This window comes from Protopterus annectens, chromosome 4.part0 (assembly GCF_019279795.1).
Source record: "Protopterus annectens isolate FY-2018-M chromosome 4.part0, PAN1.0, whole genome shotgun sequence".
Classification (NCBI taxonomy): domain Eukaryota; kingdom Metazoa; phylum Chordata; order Ceratodontiformes; family Protopteridae; genus Protopterus; species Protopterus annectens.
This window is the reverse complement of record NC_056733.1, coordinates 188,809,246-188,831,337: the sequence shown is the minus strand read 5'-3', so window position 1 is coordinate 188,831,337 and position 22,092 is coordinate 188,809,246. Positions and strand designations below refer to the sequence as shown.

Here is a 22,092-nt window from a genome sequence, read left to right as displayed (position 1 = left end):
CACACACACACACACACACACACACACACACACACACACACACACACACACAAGATCTTACCAACGATGATAGGAAAGATTACCCAATGTTAAAAAAAAGAGAGAGAGGGGGAAAATACCAACTATGCCAGGGAAGAAATACCAACTGGTACAAGATTAAAGGAAATAAAACACTTGCACAATAAAGAAAGGGTACACAGAAGTTAAGAAATACTGTGGTAGCTTAAAGTAAGACAGGAAGTTGAAGAAATACTTTATAATTCCAAAAAAATACTTAGCTGTGAGAGAGAGTCAGCTGACACGTCTTTCTATAATAGCAGCAAATGAGATCTGGGGTAATGTAGAGAGGGGCATTGTGGGTAGACTATTAGCTCGAGCGTTTTTTGGCTGGTGCGAGCTGTATAATGGCCGGATCAGTTCCGAGTATCAGAACTGTAACCCATCAGTCAAGAATAGATGAAGACTGACAATATAGATCAATTGTTACACATCCCCTAAGCACTGTTATGATAGGGTCTTTGGCTAGAGACTAACAACTGGCAGTGCAAACATGGATAGAACAGCAGCAGAAATTAAACATGCTTGATTTCTGCCTGCTGTACATGCCTGTCTGCTGTTCCTTGAGTTTGTCTCATATTTTTATGTTGTTCCTCATATATTTTTGCCTACTGGTAAATCACTAAAGATTACTGTTATTCAAAAATGGTATAATTAGTATTTCATATGTATACTGTTCAGAAAATGCATATTGTTGCAAAGCCTGTTGTTCTAGTTATTTTTTTCAAAGAATTAGAGGAATACTTAAACACTATCCCCTCAAAAGGTGAAGGGTGTACTGCTGCCTGACGATGCTCGCTAAGTACGTTACTGGCTTTCAAAGCTGGTAAAATACTTTGTGCTTCTTTTTCTTAAATGGGCAGAAAAAATCTCCATGCACTACAAAAAAGTATAATTGGGTCTCCGATCATAACCCTTCATTATGTGTTCTCGACATTGATGTCAAGATTCACCCCGTAAGCTTCGCTCTCAAGATGAATATTTTGGCATCCATGTCTTGAACACATAATAATCAAATGCTTTATTACAAGAGATAATTAGGAAGAAGATGTACTTTGTTAAATATTATGGTACAAGTTAATGTTATTTTAAACGCTAGAATGTTTATATTGTTTTATAGGCTTGGTTATTAATATTATATGGGATGCTATTGGCTTGGAAATTTTTATAAAGTACTGTTTGAAAAATAATTTGAAAGGTATTTTATATGAACTAAAAAGAATGCTTTGTCATGGATAACTGAATAAAAGTATAGTTACATGTGATATAAGAAATGATTTCTGATAGCTGAAATATAGAATCCTCTTGCGAAATAATTTTTAGATTGCACCTTGAAGTCAGTGGTAGATCCCAAGGAAGTTATGCTGGCAAGGACAAACAATTTGACTTAACAAACATTTAAGACTGATTTTTTTAAAGAAGGTCAGAAAGGTAATATAAAATCTGTCAGAGATGAATTTGTGATGGTACATAGTCATTCACATGAATAGAAGGACCATTTCCATTTGGACATATGGGATTTTCTAGTAGAAGGCTTTTAAAAACCTTTAAAACATGGACAGAAAACAACCTTCTTTTGGGAACTGGAAAAGGTTACAAGATTTAGTTAGTCTATTATAATATGTAGAATCTTGTCTTAATGTTGGAAGATAATGTTCTCCTGATAGGAAAATGAAAGTACCAAGAAGCTATATTTTTAAAATGAGACAACAATGGCTGGCTGGGCCAGAATTGAACTACTAGAACTAGATCATTTTTCTTATCATAAAAGCCAGTGTTTGAACCTGTATGCAAACACAGTAAGACTAGTAGGGTACTCAAAGTATGTAGGTTCAACCCCTGGTGGAACATATTTTGTGGTGCTGTTAAGGAAGACAAGGGGCCAGATTCAATAAAGCCTACACTAAGTGTACACAATATGTATTCAGTAAAATTCTTATCACATTTTATGTGCTTTCTAGTCACTCAGAAAGATTACACTAAGTGTATATGTAGTCTATACTTTGTGGTAATCTTTATGAATTCCTGTCAATATTTAAAGCTGCAAGAATATCAGTAGGAAAACTAAAATTAGGAAGAATAAGGCGTGCATTATATCTGTGTTGTCTGTTCACTCAGAACAGTGTACACTTAGTGTAGGCTGTATTGACTCTGGCCCAAGGTGTATTTATAGGACTTTTCACCTTTAGTGATCTATAACAAAGAAGAAAAATAGGTCAAGGAAGGCATGAACTGAGCTAAAATGATCACTCAGGGGATTAAGTCCTAAATTTTAAAGATTGCTGTATGACAACAAGAAAATGTGTTCGTAATATGTTGACAGTCATATTACAACTGCTATTGCTGTTGACCATTGAAGAGACAACTGAGTCAGTGATCAAAACATTATAGTTGATTCAAGCTTGGAATGAACATTTCACACAACATAAGAGAAACTCTGGAATAGCATCAGTTTATCTGAATCAAGCTGTCCAGCATATAGATTTTGAAATTGTAGAGGGATCATTGTACAAAGTTAAATGACCCAATACACAGTAAAGTAACTTATATGCAACTTATTATTTGATCTGTGCAACTTATTCAGTTATTTCCTACGGGATGAATTGAGCACCTGTAGACTGGATGAAATCTTTTGTCTTTAAGTGTGCCGCTGCTGAATGGTCTCTAAGCCAAACAGCAGTGATCAGAAAATGTTTTGAAATGTGCTTCCTTGCATTACTATTAGATAATGATAAACAGACCAGTTGTAGAACATATCTTAACATGGTTTCATGCACAACAGATCCACTTTCGTGTGTATAACTGATCTTTATGAGACAGTTACTCAGGCTGTAGACACAAAAATCTAATTTTCTGTAGTTTTTTAGATTTCTCTAGAACCTGTAATTCCATCCCTCATAAAAGAACTGAAGGTTTAAACCATGACCAATATAAACCCATACATAATGAGTAACTGGTTAAAAGAGATAAAGCAGAGAATTGAGTTACTGGGTTACTCTTCGAAATGGGCATATTTATTCAAAGGGGTATTTTTATAGTTCAGTGTGGTGCCCAGTTTTAATTAACTACTTATTTTCTTCTTTTCTCAGAAATAACAGTATTAGATATCAAAGCTGTTGTTGGCAAAACTGGTGCCCTCATCATAACTGGCAATGACACAAACATCTAAAACAACTACCTAAGGGAGATGAGTGAATGGGCAGTAAAACTGGTTTGGTACTTACAAAGATATGCAATATCATGCATTTTGATAGCAAACAAATATAAACTCAATAGGTTCTCATTATTGTACAGGAACTAAAATAATTGGGTCTTGTAATTCAGCATAATCTCAGTTTCAAATCATATGCAAAACCCTTTTAAGGCCAGTAATGGAAAAATATGTGATATTTTGTTTACATTCACAACATGATGTGAACCTGTCAGAAACTGTTCAAATTAAATTGTCAAAACAAATATCAACTCTCAGTGAGGAAGGCTATCAACCTATTAGTGGCAATAAGCCCCTACAATGCAAATTGTTATTATTGTAAGCATCAGTATTATACATGTCATATTTTAAGTATAAGGATTTTAAAAACTTCGCTGGCCGCTGAAGTAGATACCAAAGCACTGATGCACAGTATTATTAAAATTTAGGATCCATCCATCCAATGCCATTGACTTGAATTATGACTCTTATAGGACCTCATTATAAATAATTCTGCAAGAGACCAGTTCATGATAATTCCTAGACTAAGGATTAAGGTCTCAGGCAGAGTAATACCTCTAAACAGTCTTCCACAGTTTAAAAAAAGTATCAGTCAGTGGGTTAGTGACCACAAACATGCAGTCAACATCAAAGAGATGGTGTTGAAGATCTCTGACACCGAACATAAAAAAAAAAAAAACTTATGAACTTATCTTGAAGGCTCTCTCCTGTATGCTTGCCACCCTAAAAAATATTTTCTTTTGCTTGTGAGAAAATCAGAATTTCATGATGTTAACCCAATGTTTTCTATTAGAAATTTCTGTCAGTTAGTTATTGCGTACCCTAATGAATCTAGGATTAACATTTATTCCAGCTTCTCATTATCCTGCTCAACAATCCCTTGTTTATTTAAAAAGTTCCAGACTTGTTAATAATTCTTCTTATCAATATTCTTATTCCACTTATATTATCACTTGTTTTGTATTACCCATCCCCCAGAATCTTATCTCTTTAACCTGATTTTTCTACAAACTCCACAACTTTTTGCAAATAGTTGCTATTCTTTTTCCAGTACTGTCCTCTCGGCTGTTTCTCATTTAACAACTAACAATATGTATTTTTTTTGTCAAACCTTTCTTTTACTAAACATTCTCACTGATTGAATTCCATTATTGTCATTGATGTGGGGTTGTATTGCAGCAATGTTGTGCATTTCAGATATTAGTTGTGTTATGTCGTATGTGTTATACCACATATTTTGTATTCCTCATATCTTGCACTGATACACCAAATTGCTAGAATTAAGTTTGACCATGTCTATATATCTGTCATTCTCCTGACCTGGGCTGTGGCTGTAAAGAATCTAAGGACCAGTCCATATTCTCCTTAAGAAATAGCAGTATAACTTGTAGCACAGAAGGGAAGAGAGGAAGCATTTACATAGGTAAGCTATATGGTAATACTAATAAAAGTGTGCCCATCAGTTCAGCCAGTGTATATTCTGCCAGGTATTCTCTAATATCCCTACCTTTTGCTGAATTGTCCCACAATGACATCTTAGGAGTCAACTCAAAGCTGTTAGACTTCTATGTGTGGAGAATGTCATGTGAGGAAACAACTAAGAAGGGATCTCATCTTATTGTGATCTCCTCTATATAGGAGTCCAGTAAATGTACATGATTGTTTATATAATTTACAGACACACACACACACACACACACACACACACACACACACACACACACACACACACACACACACACACACACACACACACACACACACACACACACACACACACACACACACACACACACACACACAGACACACACACACACACACACACACACACACACACACACACACACACACACACACACACACACACACACACACTCACACACACACACACACACACACACACACACACACACACACACACACACACACACACACAGAGACACACACACACACACACACACACAAACACACACATGCACACATGCACACATGCACACACACACACACACACACACACACACACACACACACACACACACACACACACACACACACACGCACACACACACACACACACACACACACACACACACACACACACACACACACACACACACACACACACACACACACACACACACACACACACACACACACACACACACACACACACACACACACACACACACACACACACACACACACACACACACACACACACACACACACACACACACACACACACACACACACACACACACACACACACACACACACACACACACACACACACACACACACACACACACACACACACACACACACACACACACACACACACACACACACACACTTTTGCGGAATTGGGCCTCAAAACATCCCTGGGCAGTGCATAATTTTCCTGTAATGCCCACTGTGCCAAGCATTACTGTTTGTGTATTTAACGGTAAACATTTCTTGTGGGTTTTTTGTGAGGAAACTACTTTTAACAGCAACTTTCTGGTGATCATTGTTGTCCTCTGAATGTGGATATGCTTTGTGCAACAATTCTGCTTAAATATATATTTTGTTATTTTATCTGACATTATGATCAATTCCTGTTGTAGCCATTTTATCTTGACATTTGAGGCAGTGACCATTATTTTCTGCTAAAATCACATTGTTGTCATTTATATCTTACTACATGCTAAATCTTTTTTATTGGTTAATTATTCTTTATCTGCATCTGCCCTGTCCCAGGAGACTATTTTCCCCTGAATAGATTATTTTCTTTCTCTGCAGCTTCTCCTGTAACCGGTACTTCCTAAAATTTATACCAGTTGAAGTTTATGAATTTGAATTTTCCCTTCCACTAGCACTGCAAACTATTCTTTGTTTCATTTTGACTTCCTATTTGAAATGCAAGACTTAACCCTCAGAGCCCTGACTGAAAACTTGAGATACTGCAGTGTCAGACTTAAGATGCATTCTGTCTAATTTGCACTTACATTTTTAGACTTCCAAGAACCAGAATTATGTTCCCTGAAATTTCTACAGGCATTTCCTTCTGTTTCTGTCAACTCCACCCCCTCTTTAGAAATTATTCTTCTTTTAGAGTTGTGATTCTCATGGGCGAACCCTAATTCTATTTTCTCCTACTTTTCATACGTAGAGAGTCACATGCAGTAGGAAGCAGATCAGTACTGCAGTCCAGCTTGTTTAATAGTTTTGTCTTAGATACTACACTAATGTTAGGTCATTTCCAGAACTTATTTAGTCGTATTAGAAAGAATGGAGTGTGTTTTTTATGATGAAAAGAAGCATTTAAAAAAAATATTTATATACATTTTATTGATGGATTAATAAGGGGCAGTTAGAGTTTAATGTTAAACTTTTTGGGAATGACATGGGTAGGAAATGTTTAAGTAGGACAAAGCTTAATGGTATGAAGAAACACACTGATTTGGGACTGATTGTGAACCTATGGAGTAATTACATGGAATTGTACAGGACAGTGTGAAAGGCATGACAAAGTTCATATGTTCAGGCACAGAATCAAGAGATAGAGACTACATTCTCCTTTTGTACATGGTAGAAGTGAATGAGCTCATGTCTGCAGTCTGCTGTTCATTTCTGTAGATGTTTTAGAAATAGATTAGCTTAGTGGACGAAGTGCAGAGAATAGAGTTGAAAATAAGAAATGAACTGGATAAGTTTTATCAGAAGGAGGCTATGATTTAAATTTGTGGATTTAGAGTCAATGGAAGAAGGAAGGAAGGATTATGGGGAAACACAAATGGGAATACAGATAAAGAAAAAACTTTTGCAATGGAGTTGTATAAAAAGAATTTAGCAAGGAAAATGTCTGGACACTGGTATTCTACACTTTTTAGAGTAAGTAGTGTCTGGATGTTGGTATTTTGCACTTTTTACAGTAAGTATAATGTCTGGACACACAATTGATTTCAGAGCACAGCACAAATTTCACAGATATGAGACATTTAAACAATGGAGACAGCAACCTCATGCTGCCGACAGCAACTAATTCACCTGCAGACATTCAGTAGTTTACTTCTATTTAATTTTCTCAAATTCTTAAAATGCAGGATACATAAGAAATATAGTTTAGTGCTACTGTTTTGTTCTGCAGTCCCTGTCCATTTCTGTTTACATGTTTATATGTCCAATCCAGGCCAGACTGACATTGACTCCCTTTCTCCACAGGGCAATACTTGGCCTCAAGCAGCATAGAATGGACCACAGGAGGTACAAGATTTTGCAGAGCATTAAGATTTTTGCAGCCTGGGATTTCTGCATCAGGGACCTGAATACTGCAAGTGTTAAACAACGAAGCATTAGCAATGACTTAAAGGTAATCATGATATGAAATGCTTACACTTCCATGAAAACCAAGGTAATTAAATATCACATGCTTGCCTTTCCATGAAAACTGAAGCTCATGTCTCATACATCATGATGACAATATAATAACCACGAGTACAACAGTCATAACATCTGTGATATGAGCAGTATAATACTATAGCACCATATTGCTATAAATACTCTTCCAACTTTTATTATTACCATGGTTTAAGTAAGACAAGTGACACTTCTAGGAGACTTTATTTCTGGTCAGAAAATAAGAAAATATGTTTTGAAATACTTCCATCATCTAGTGGTCATTGTTTATCTATGTATATGTACAAAATAAAAAATGTAACACAAACACACACACACATACACACGATTCTGTTCTCCTTTGTCAACTTGCTGCAAAACAAAACATTGATTACTGTTTTGTCAAGAGAGCAGAATGTTCTTTAACATGCACCTTGCATGGAGTACACGTCCTGTCCTCTAACCTGAATAACAGAAATTCAGTAATTCTGATTTGATCATTTGCAGGTTGACCAAATAGAAAGTTGAACAAAAAAACTGCACCTATTTTGTGCGTGTGTGTGTGTGTGTCTGTTTGCTGCCTCTCTATGCATATTCATATATATATATATATATACACACACACACACACATATATATCTATATATATATATATATATATATATATATATATATATATAGAGAGAGAGAGAGAGAGAGAGATACACTCAGACATGACTTTATATAAGATAGTAACATGAACAGTCGGAAACGGATGCAGTACCTAGTCACACTGCAGTTGTATTGTAAATAGAACTGAACACAAATTGTACAGAAAATTAATAAAGAAGATGGTCAAAGACTGCTGCAAATGCCCAGTAACAGTGCATCTCTGCTGGGAACATTTGTAGCTAGTAAGCTAAATAAAGCAGTCATAAGCACCTAACTAAAGTAATAAATAGTTAAGTACTAAGCTGCAGGACGTCTAGACATGCCAGTCATCTCCAGACTTCTAGCCACCTTCCATTTTCTTTCTAGTGGGTGATTGATGCTTAAGCCCAAGCTACAGTATACTGGGATAAAAAATCTTTATAGTGCAATTGCTACACACAGTGCCATCAACAGAATATTCATTACTAATACGTAAAGCATTGATGCGACAGCAAAGGAGAACTGGAAATGAAATATTCATTACAAACATGGTTCCAGTGTTGTCTATCTGAATGAAGAGAATATACTGTGCTACAATATATTACTGTAGAATTACACTAGGAATATGTGACTACATAGTCATACAAAATTATATGATATTACATAACATATAGTACAATTATGTGCTGATGGATAATATGCAAGGTATAGCACAGAACATCACTGGCAGTTATTTAGCCATTTATACCCACACCAAAAAGAAGAAGTAGATGGATTACTTAACAGTGTCATGCATAGCTGTTTGTGCCTTGCTGGTTTGAAGTACACAACAGTTACTAAATGTATACATACATAAGGTCCAGGGCAGCATAAAAAGCAGAGTACATAAATCATCTTAATATTTGTACATAAAACAGCATCTGATATACATGAAGAGCAGAATTCTGATATAGTTCTGATGGAGCCAAACCCAGAAGATTATAGGTCATTAACTACATTTAATAAATGTAAAAAATAATTACACAATGGTAATGTAACCCGAATTAATATTCATTGCAACAGCACTGACTAAAAATGTATATCTGTAAAGTATGTGAAATATATCACTATAGTACACATGTGGACATGAAGTAAGTGGTGTTAATATATATATAACTTGTAGTATACCTAATTCACAGATATGCATGGGTAATACACAAATGATATCTGAGCTCCATCATCATTTCTTCTGTTTACCTGTATAGGGACATATCCTAAATTACTTCTATGTTGCAGAATATGTTTCTATACAATATACTTGTATGTGTCATAATAAGAGTTATTATTAAACAAATTTGATGTCACCTTTACATAAGACAGCATCCAGTACAGTTAAATGCCTAGAAGAAGCAAATCAACATACATCCACAAATCAGATGGTGGAATTTTTCACATTCTTCCAACTTTCATAAACTATTGATCACGTTATACAACATTATCAGCATTCCTAAAATACAAATTTTACAGCATACATAGGCATTCCTCCAACTGAAATTCATGTGTTCCGCTATCAAACTTCTCTCACCACACCAAACTGAAAAACATTAAAACAAAATTAGCACTATCCAACTTGTTATTACCCATACCTGTCATACTCCTTACATATGTCATTAGTAAACTGTATGTATGCAAGTGTACTGCACGTCAGACTTATCATAATATTATAAATACCAGTGTAGTGATGACTGTATCATACCTGTATAGCATAGTATAATCATATATCCTGTTGTGCATTTATGCAACAAGTCATCATGGGTAATACGCTAATTAAATCTGAGAATATACTGTCACATTCTGTATATTTAGAGCTAAAATTCACAAGTTTGACAATAGTTACGAAAACAGTGTGCAGTACTACTGAATACAGATTCTAATATTTATCTTTTTATATCTAATTAAACACTCCACCACCTCCTGTCTCAGCAGTAGATTAACCATCAAAAAAACCCCATACCAACTTAACTCACAAAACAACAATGCTCGATATTCAATGTTTCAGTGTTTCAAGGTCTGAACCATGAGTCAGAGTCTACTTCCTTTAAATCTAGGGTCAAATACTCTTTCTCCCAACCAAATACCTAGATCTTTCTTAAAAGACACCAACGAATTCAAGCTTCTTAAATGCAGAACTCCACTACCTTCCAGCTCTAATATGAAAAGCCATGGCAAGCAAGTTACAATTTATAGGTTCATAGCTTCGTAGGTGAATACCAGGCCAACGGCTCTAATAGCCAATAACCCAGGATCAGACAATCGTGAAACTCCTATTAATTTGTTTGTATTTCTATAGTGTAAGTATGGAGAGGAAAATGAAATGCCTATTGAAGTTCCACATATGTCATTGTGATTACTTTTTTAAGTCAAAATTAAATCTCCTCTTACAAGTCTTTTGTTGACTGTGAACAGAGACATTTCTAATATTTTTCTGTAACTCAGATGCTTCACAGAGTAGTTCTGCCTTGTGTAATACTGTTGGATTCTTTCCAACCTGTTTTCTTATTATAAATAAAAATGACTACTCTAGGTCTTATAATAAATTGTAGATTATAAGCAATACTGCAGCTTCCGTTCTCCTGATGGTCCTTAATATTATTTTTATTTCATAGTAACACTCCTTCATGATGTCATTCATGTATGGATCAAAAGAAAATGCCTTATGTATCAGCACTCCCAGGTTTGTCGCAGTCTCTCCCTCCTCTTGAATATGATCACCAATTGCATAAGGATAGCAATAATTTGATTTACCAAAATGTATTACTTTAGGTTTTTGGCATTGAATTTCATATTATTAAATGTAGCCCAATCTACAAGTTGGTCTAACATATTCTGTAGTACTTTGAAGACCTAAAAGTTCACTATCCTCCACAGATCATGCCTTCTTTATCCTGGCACCAAAACAATGGGACTCACTCCATGCTGACTTCTGTTTAACTCCCACACATACTACATTCAAAGGGCAACTCCTTGCCCAACTAAGGAAGAAAGCCACCTGCACATGCTTCACTCGTCCCACGATAATATACATTCACTGAACATACTCCTCCCTTGACTAACATGCACTTATGTTAAACTACACAATTTTAACTCCAGGCTAAGATACTGCTACTCTTACTAGTCTTGTTATCCCACCAACTACTCCATTAGCACTCTGTTTTCTCTCCCTTACCTTCCCATCTGAGAAGTAGTGAGTTTCGGTACAGTAAGGTTTCAATGTATTGCAGTGTCATTATTGTGGTCCCGGCAATTTCAATTTCGGTAATGTGGAATTTTGATGATGTCGGGTAGACCCATATATGTGTGTGTGTGTGTATGTGTATATATATATATATATATATATATATATATATATATGCATATATGTGTGTGTGTGTGGGGGGGGGTCTACTTAAAGTGATCTAAACTCACAAATATCTAAACACAAAAGATCAAGAAAATAAATCTAAACTTAAAAGTATCTAAACATAAAATATCAGCAAAATTTGAATCTAAAAACAATGCACCCCTCTTACCTCTGCTAATTATATCTACCAACTCCAATGTCACACAAGAGTGGGAACGGGGCATAAATCCTTTCTTCCTTTCTGTAGCTTCAATTTTGTCAATGTTTTGTATTTAGATATTTTTGTTGATCTTTTGTGCTTAGACATTTGTGAGTTTAGATAATTTTAAATAATCCCATAAATAATGTGTGGGTGTGTAGTTTTGTGTGTGTGTGTGTGTGTGTGTGTGTGTGTGTGTGTGTGTGTGTGTGTGTGTGTGTGTGTGTGTGTGTGCGAGCGTGCGCTAACCATTGTTAAAAATACTGTTAGGCACTGATTTACACTGCACACATTATACTGTTCTGCTAGCATATATACATATGCTGCTCAAAGCTATACATACTAGCAAGTAAGAGCTTTAAATATTGACAAGAAGTGAGTATACTGCACTATACATAACCTACAACTTACAGAGTGCTATGTTCCACCAATTCTACTCATTTTTCTTGAAATTATTACATTCTCCCTCTTTGCGTGCTCCTCTGAAGAGTTACAAAGTTTGAAAAAATAGCTTTACAATCCAGTGCTGCCTACAAGGGCTAGTGAGAGTCTGTAAACAGTGGTGCTCTGTGCTGTTAATGATAGCCATGTTAGTCATTCAGGAATAAAGTGAATTTCAAACATTCCAATATAACAAGGCCAATCGTGTTGCATGGTGTAGGGGTGCCAAATATGATGGTTTCTACATTTTCAAGGATAAAGTATTCTGAACTGTCTGCACATGTGGACTTACTTCTATGGAGAGGTAGTGCCAGTTTCTAATAGCAGATGTTATGTCTAATTTTCTACTAATGGTGTGTATTTATACAATATCACATATATATGTACATTTTATTTATTTATTTGCCCTTTGTTAACCGGGTTAGTTCACTAGGCTGGGGGGCATTTTCAGTGGAGACCCGAGGAGAAATGCTCAACAAACACATGATAAAAAAAGATGATGCCAAAAAAAATAATACACATATATCATAACAAAACCAAGTTACATTGCAAGTTTAAAAACATAAAAAAGGGCAAGATAAAAAGACATGTGAGTAACAACATTAATGTCTTGTAGATAATCATTAAAAGTATCGACAAAGCTCCACAAACACATGATAAAAAAGATAATGCCAAAAAAATAATAATACACATATATGATAAACATACTAAGTTACTTTGCAAGTTTAGGAACATTAAAAAGGGGACGATAAAGAGACATGTGAGTAACAACATTAATGCCTTGTAGAAATCATTAAAAGTATGCATTTTGTGCATGTACAACAACAAAATGATAGAGGTAGAGTTGGTGGAACAAAATAGAGGAATAGTAAGTGGAGTGTAGAGAAGAGAGAAGAATAACTGAAGAGACAGAGAACAGCAAAGAGTGCAGTTGTGTCGGTTATAGTGGGTGGAGTGAAGGAGAGGTGGGTAAGGCTAGATAGAGTGGAGAGAAGGAAATGAGGAGGAAAGAGTTGGGGTGGTCAGGGAAATTAGAAGTAAAATAGGGGGGAAAGTTGGGAGAAAGGTTTAGCTTTTAAGAGCGCTCAGTGATATAGCTACGGATCCACAGGATTGTAAGTATATATAATGTTTGAAGGGAATAGTTCTGGTGTGGTAGTGGCAGATTAGGTGGGGTGGTGGCAGTTGCAGGAGGGAGAGTTGGCTAGGTATGTTTTCAGTTCTTTTTTGAAGAGGAGCGAAGATTGGATATGTCGCATGTTAGATGGGAGTTTGTTCCAGGTTTGAGATATGGAGCATTTATAAAGTAACCTTCCTGTAGTTTTGTTGGACTTGTGGGTGTTCAGTAGTGCTTGGTCAGTGCTACAGAGAGATTGTGCAGGGTTGTAGACGGATAGGATGGTGTACAGGGAGGGACAGTTTTCAGGTTTGTGGAAAAGTGAATGTGCAATTTGTAGCTGTGAAAGTTGGACTAGTTGTGGGAACTCGAGCCATTGAAGTTTTTTTAGTGCAAGGCAGTGATAGGATTTGTAAGGGAGATTACAGACAAATCTGGCTATCTGGTTGTAAGTTTGTTCTAGTTTGGTAGGAGATTTGCTTGGATATGTATGAATATAGGGGAAGCGTAGAGTAGGTAGGGGAGGAGATAGGCTTGGTCAAGTGAGGTCCTAGTGGTGTTAATTAAGAATTTTTTTGTCTATATAGCAAACCTAGTTTTTGTTTAGTCTTTTTGATGGACTGTAGGATGTGTTAGTCAAATTTCAGTTGGTCATCAATTGTGATTCCTAGAAGTTTTGTAGTGAAGTCTGCATAAATATTGGTGTTGTCAAGAGAAGAGAGACTGAAAGAAGTTTTTAAATGGGATAAAGATTTTGGGAGGAAATGGAGGAGTTTGGTTTTCTTTAGGTTAAGGATTAGTTGGTTGTCAGTTAGCCAGTGTTTGATGATATTAAAGGAAGTCTGTTGAGAGAGTGTAGGTCAGTGGGGTTGTCAGAGAAGGGGATAAGGGTAGAATCATGTATGAGATTTACAAGACCGTAGTTATACAGAGATGATTTAGGTTTGGGAAATACTTACATGTGGGGTACTGCCTATATATTATGCTGCTCCTTACTTTGATGATGCCTCACTAATAAATAATCACATGTAGCTGGCAATATTTACACTGTAATGCTCTATTAGTTGCAGGCATGACAGGAAGACTCTTCACTTACACTGTACTGTTAAGCTAAAAAAAAAAAGGGTGAAACATGTCATGGACTTGGTTCCCAAAGCCTCATGCAATGACAGCAGGACATCAGAGGCCATCTGGTCTTGCTATACTCGATCCACCCTTCCCTGTGATGTGACCATCTTGGGGGGGTTTCAGTAATTTGCAACACTGAAGTATTGAGATGAATGAAGTGTTGCTATGCCCAAAATAAGTAATGAGATTCTACAGCATTCTAAATTAGTAAATCTCATTCTTTATTCTAAGCACAGCATGAGCTTTCCTGAAGGACTCAGTGGGGCCACCTAGTCTATCTAAAGTTCTTGGATGCAGCAGTTCTGTCTATATGACAAACTTGGCATTGCAGATGTGGTACCTGCCTGCAATATCAGGTCTGACATAAATGCAGAGCTGCATGGCCAAGTGACCGGGACCAAATCTTCTCAAAGTTGAGCACAAAAAACAAACAAATGATCTGCTAATCTGTAGCAAGTTGATTTCAACAAATGCAGTAAGCAACTTGCTAATGTTAAAACTGCCACAAACTAAGTGCATCAGAGCATCAATCATGACTACAAATGACGTATCAACACTAATTTCTGAATGCTGGTACTGCACTGCTGTACCTCTGGCACCCACTAATTGCATCCCCCAACATCTGCAGTCTCCAATTGCCCCACCCTTGCTAACCTCTGTATGAGGCCATCTAGTACAATAGTTCCATCTGTAGAATGGACTAGTTCATAGGTTCATAGGTTGGTACTAGGCTATCAGCTCTAAGGTCTATACAAGCCTAGCCATAACAATTCCCTGGCTATTTCTTCCCACAATATTTATTTCCCTGGACCCCTATCTAGCAGGGTGATTGATGTGATCCCAGGGGTAAGTCTGCTATCTCCCATCCAGTCATCAAGGTTCCTTTTGAAGAGGGCCAAGGAGGCACTCTGCTTGACATGTATGGGCAGTCTATTCCAGAGTATGACAATTGTAGCCAGCATTGCTATCATGCCTGTGTTCATTACCTCTGAACAGAGGGATGGGCAGGTGCAGTAACTTGCCCAACAGGATTTAAAATTTATTTTTAATGTTACATCAGTGCAAGCTGTCTTCAAGGGAGTCTAGAGGATGGCTTGCAGAACAAACAGTTAATGCATGTGAGTGAATCCAGGGCTTCCCCCAACAACCAACACCCATCTGTAAGTGCACAAACTACTGTTGGCAGTCTGGCTTCCCACTAGGTCATGCCTGCAGTACCTACTCCCATATTCAGGTGTAGTTGAAGTATGGCATGAATGACCACTGAATTTAATGGGATTCTCTGTTTAGTCAGCCTTGTACATTGGCAAACCATGCTAATCTTCAACAGTGACTTTGGTTGGCATTGCAAGTCTGATTCCTGTAATGAAATTGGATATAACCCTCTTGCAACCCCAGTGGTTTATACTGAGTGGGTAATGCCAGAGGTCATCTTTTAGAACTGACAATTGAGTATCTGCTCAGTGGGTCCTGCAGGACAAAAAGTCCAGGAGTTAAAAATTCATTTTGGAATCTGGCCCCATGTCTACAACTAGTAGAGTCTGAGTTATTGGCTTGAATGGATTAATAAAGACTTAGGGTTAACGGAATATTTAAAAGTCAATGTACTTAAACTCTTTCATGACCTTAGAGGCAATTTACAAATCTCTTACACTGGCTTCATCAAAGGAGGTTTCTAATCATTTTTCCAGGTGTGATATTTTTTTCCTAGTTTAGAGCTAAATCTGTTTGCTGAAGTACCTTTCTGTTCTTTGGATTTTATCTGGGGACCCCCCCACTTACTGTAATGGACATCAGACCTTTCATAAGCCAAGTGTCTCTGCTTAGACTAAAATTGTTTAATTATGATTTCTTTAGGTTCTGTCAATCAATCAACCAATCAAAAAAAAAAATAATACATATTGTTGCAAAATCATCTGGTATCTTTGCTTTATGAAGTGGAATTTATTAACTGCAATATCTTAATATAGATGTGAGGGTTGAAGTGCATTTTAATTAAGATTTGGGTGTGAGTGGGTACTAAAAACTAGTATGATAGAATGCTCTTGGGGATAATTGCATATTCCTCAAGATATATTTAGCAATTTTGGTAAAGGAAGTTTGTGTCTTTATTACGTTATATTCTATTCTTTTGTATTCTCTTCTATTATACTATTTTAATGAGTGTGTGTGTGTGTGTGCGTGTGTGTGTGTATGTGTGTGTGTGTGTGTGTGTGTGTGTGTATGTGAGGTGCACTTATACGCACACATACATACATACATACATATATACATACATACAAATATTTCAGGCACAGGCAATAATGCCCTTCTGGCCTGCCAACATGCCAAAACAGTCACTCCCACTTAAAAGGTGTCCAAGTTCTTATTAAAATATCTAAACTAGTGCTTGCTTTAATGCACTTTGATAGTCTCTTGCAGGCATCTCTTACTCTGTCAAGAGAGCTAATTAGTACATCTCGCATTCCTATACAATCTCCTACACAAGCTGTCTAATTTGATAACCACAGTCGTTCCCTTCCCAGATATATCTGAGTAAGGTCTCCTCTTAAATATCTATGTGAAACAACTGTGCAGGTTAAGATTTTTTAATCTTTCATAATAATTAAAATTTTCCCATTTATAAATAAATTATGTTAGTATATTTATTTCAGTTGTACTATTTCCAATTTATTTATACAAGGTTTCTGTAATATTATTCTGTACTTTATTTTGGAACTAATGAAAATCACAAACAATTATTTCATCATTTCTGATTTCATAAACTTTTTAAGTATTTTTTATATAGCCTGTAGTTTTACAATTGCTGTTAACCAACTGGTTGAGATGATCAGAAAAGCTCAAAGCTGGATTTATCAATACAGCCATGTCCTTAAACAAATATGTACTTTCATTCACTGTGTGCTGCATTAAATAATCACCCTATAGTCTATGTCTCGCACATCTCACATGCTTAGTTTTTGATGTATTCATTGATGCACTATTATCCTGTGCCAAAATGAACCTATTACAGATGTAATCAGTACATATGATGACAAAGTGTGTGTGTGTGTGTGTGTGTGTGTGTGTGTGTGTGTGTGGGATGGGTGTTTCTTTCTCTCTCTCCCTTTTTCTTGCTCTGTGTGTCTCTCTGTGTGTGTGTGTGTATATATATATATATATATATATATATATATATATATATATATACACACATACATATATAGTTTCCCTTTATAATCTAGAAATGCTGACATCTTGCATTTCAGTATGCCAAGACCATAAAGACGAAACTTCAAAATAGCGAAAGTGCCTAAGCACGAATACAAATATCTCAAATCCGCGCTTATGCATTTACTCTACATTACGTGAAGTGTTTGGCTGGGATGGTGTCCAGAATTTAAGGTGAGTGAGTGTATGTGAATGTTTTTGTAAGTTGTACGTGTGGGTTAGGGTAGGGAGGTGGAAGTATGAGTGTTGGATGTGCTGATATTTGTGTATGTGTGATGTGTGTGTGTGTGTGTGCGAGGGAGTGTAGAATGTCTGGTTGTAATTTTTTTTTCTTTTTGGGAAATCTCAAGAGTTGGTATATATAAGTAGGGGGTGTGTGTGGGGCACAGCCCCCATATGGGGGGTGCAGGTGGGCTTGCCCCCCTGCTTACATTTTGTGTAGGGTTGTATAGTTTGTGTGGTGTGGGTAGAATGGTGTGTGTGTTGTATAGTGTATGGTGTATGCGTGTTTGTGATTGTGTGTTACTTGCTTTTGGGTTTCGGGATTGTGAGTCATTCGCCTTTATATTTTCGAGATAATGAAATTCAGGATTTCGAAATTATAAAGGGGAACCATATATAGGGTCATACTAAGCTAACTGCCCTTGCGAGCCATTTTAAGCTTAGCCAAGTATCCCTTGTGAGACTCAAACCCTGCACCTTGTGCTTGTATGGCAAGCACCTTAACCATTAGGCCACCCTCATTTTCAAGATAATGAAATTCGGGATTTTGGTATTTCGAAATTATAAAGGGGAACTATATATATATATATATATATATATATATATATATATATATATATATATACATATATATATACATACATATATATATATATAAATATATATATATATATATATATATATATATATATATATGTATATATATATATATATATATATATATATATTATTGTTTTGGAGCAAGTTGACTTGTTTTTGGGGACTACTCAGCTCTACTGGAAGTGAAAGAACTCAGATGGCAGCTCCATTTGGGTGCAGAGTTTACCCCGGGGTTGAATGATGCTTCTAATTTAAAATGTGTACTCAGATGGCAGCAGTGATAGTCTGATTTTATGCCTTAAAGGGCTGACTTTATTGTTAACTTCACACAATCTATTACAGCTGTTCTCCTGCTGTAAAAAACGTATCCAAAACACTGATGTAAAATAAAGGATTTTATTCCACACTAGCACGCTGCTGCTGTCATACAAATTACAATAAACTGGAAATTAGAAACAGGTTTAGCGCTTTCATCTGTTCACGTCAGACTTCATCAGAACCAACAAATAAAACCATTCATATCACTTATATACTCAATTTGGCGCCAAATCTATGTACTTAATGGATTAATTACACAATTTCAACTTCCTTATTTTTAAAAAAACTAGATTCAAATATACAATTACATACAATACTTATATAATATAAAATGCACACTACTAATAGCCTAATACTAAAAATGTTGATTGTCCTAATATATATTGAATACCTATTGTCTATAATGACTACTGTACTCATAAGTACAATTTCTAAGTGCAAAATTGAGTACAAAATTAAGTAAAAATGATTAAAAAATTATTCCCCTAGTATCAAAAATGGTTTAAGGCTAATATATTCATTTAATCCGGGGTTTGTGGTGGCATCTAAACAAATTTGCCATTTACTTTCCAATGCACCTAATCTCGCTTTCCAGTTACCCCTACCTATTGATCTATCCACCATTTCAAGAATTGCAAATTTAAATGTGTGTTCAGTACCCTTGTCTTTTACGTGTTTACTTAGAGCATTTTTGTCATCTTTTTTCTTAATTTTATAAATATGCTCGTATATACGGGTTTTCAATTTTCTTTCCGTTTTGCCTATATAATAGGCAGAACAGAATGTACACTTAGCCAAATATACAACTCCCTGACTATTACAGTTACCTGCCCGAAATTTACATATACTACTGATGACATTATCTAACTTAACACATTTTTCTTCATTTATGAATGAACATTGCGTACATGTTCCACATTTTTTTGTTGCACCCCTTCGTATATTGTCATTTTGATGTTTGTAATCCCCACTTTCTACAATTCTCTTGAGGTTTTTACCTGTTTTGTATACAACCTGTGGGTATAATCCAACTATATTACCTACATCTTCCATATTAGACAATAATATCCAATATCTATGTAAAATTTCCTTAACTGAATTACTATACATGCTATACATAATCACACATACTTTTCTTTCTGATGTTTTACTTGTCCTATTACTAAATCCTTCATATCCTAATAGTGGATAATATTTCTTGCCCCATTGTAACTTAACATACTGGACCACATCATCTAACATGTTTTTGGGATATCCTCTTTTCATAAATGATTCATGTATATACTCTAATTCTTTTGTCATTAGCTCTACTGTGGATGACATACGAGCTGCTCTCACACACTGTCCCTTCACAATATTTTTAAATATGTGGGGGGGATGGCAACTTCCAAAATGAATGTAGTCATTGGAGTGGGTCTGTTTCCTGTATAATTTAGATATAAATCTTTCCCCATTATTACTTATGGATGTATCTAAATATGCAATTCCCTTTTCTTCTACTGTGTGTGTGAATTTTAAGAATTCTGTGGTGTTATTTATATATTGTATAAATTCGGTTATGGTTTCCTTCTTACCTTTCCAAATTATAAATAAATCATCTAAAAAACGTGTATATAAGATGATGTTTTTATAGTACTCACTGGGGAACAAGAATAATTCCTCCCATTCCAACATAACAAGGTTGGCGTATATGGGAGCACATGATGCTCCCATTGCAGTGCCTCTTGTTTGTCTATACAATTTTCCCTGGAATTCAATGTAATTCTGTTCCAAAATGAGACTCATCATACTCATAATCAATTGAATTTTGTCCCAGGGAAGGGCAGAATGTTTCCTTAGACTGTTACTAAAATATTCCAACCCGATATCTATCGGTATACAGGAGAAGAGGTCTTTGACGTCTATAGTAATAAAAATGATATCTTTGTCCCATACTTCAGGTGTGAGCTTGCTCAAAAAATGCCATGAATCTTTTATAAGATGTGGTACATTTCCATAGACATGTTTAGTCCATTGATCAATGGTTACCCCCATGTTAAAAGTTTTAGACCTAGAGCCAGATATAATAGGTCTAAATGGTGGATTAATCACACTCTTATGGATCTTTGGAATACAAACTATTCTAGCCAATATCGGATATTCATTTCTAATAAATTTGTAAATATCTTCATTTATTCTGTGATCTAATAAGTATTCTTCCACAACCATGTCAATATATTTGTGTCCAATATTTACTTGATTCACTGATGTTTCCTCATAATTTCCTGAATTACATAATATATCCTGCACCACACTTTTATACACAGCTTGGTCATATATGATGATCCCGCCTCCCTTATCAGGTTTCATGATACGGGTATCCTTGTTACATACAATATTTTCTAATGTTTTTCTTTCCTCATTAGTCAGGTTGTCCTTTAACTTTGCTTTAGTGTCATTCTGGTTCCTAATATTCTTATACAGTTCATACACTTCTTTACACACTACTTGCTCATATATATTTACCTGTGGATTAGGTGGTGGTATAAAGGTACTTCTTTTCACTAGTTTGTTTATCTGTTCCTGTTCTTTCTGTCCATTACTGTTATTTTTGAAAAATATAGCCAGATTCAACCTACGACAATATAGTTTAATCTCTTTAATAGTGTCATATAGATTAAATCCAACATTTGGAATGTATTTCATACCTTTACTAAAGAGAGAGAAGAAACTACTTGTTATTTCGGTGTTAGTATAATTATACACCTTAAGACCATTGTGATCGTGTATAATAGGTCTACCATCATCATTAGAATCTCCATCTCTCCTTACTGGAGTTGTATGAATATTGTCTACATTCTCATTTTTCTTATCATTATTCTCGACGTCCTTTGTCTCATTCTTATATGTATTAGTACAACTTTTGCTTAATACCTTCTCTGATGTTTTATGGGTGCTGGGTAGAACCTCCCCCCTTGAAAATTTTCATCCTCATCATGTCTGACATATGTGTTGAAAGGGACAGTGTGTGAGAGCAGCTCGTATGTCATCCACAGTAGAGCTAATGACAAAAGAATTAGAGTATATACATGAATCATTTATGAAAAGAGGATATCCCAAAAACATGTTAGATGATGTGGTCCAGTATGTTAAGTTACAATGGGGCAAGAAATATTATCCACTATTAGGATATGAAGGATTTAGTAATAGGACAAGTAAAACA

The 22,092-nt window shown here is 35.8% G+C and overlaps 1 protein-coding gene across 2 annotated transcripts in view; it reads left to right on the top strand.

Annotated features, from left to right (window-relative positions):
* Positions 1–22,092, top strand: part of TMC8 (transmembrane channel like 8) — an 829,418-nt gene that overhangs the window by 403,460 nt on the left and 403,866 nt on the right. For both annotated transcript variants that reach the window (XM_044068180.1, XM_044068179.1), the window contains one exon: positions 7,473–7,620. In XM_044068180.1, coding sequence (XP_043924115.1) covers positions 7,473–7,620 — 148 coding nt within the window. The remainder of the gene's footprint in view (positions 1–7,472; positions 7,621–22,092) is intronic.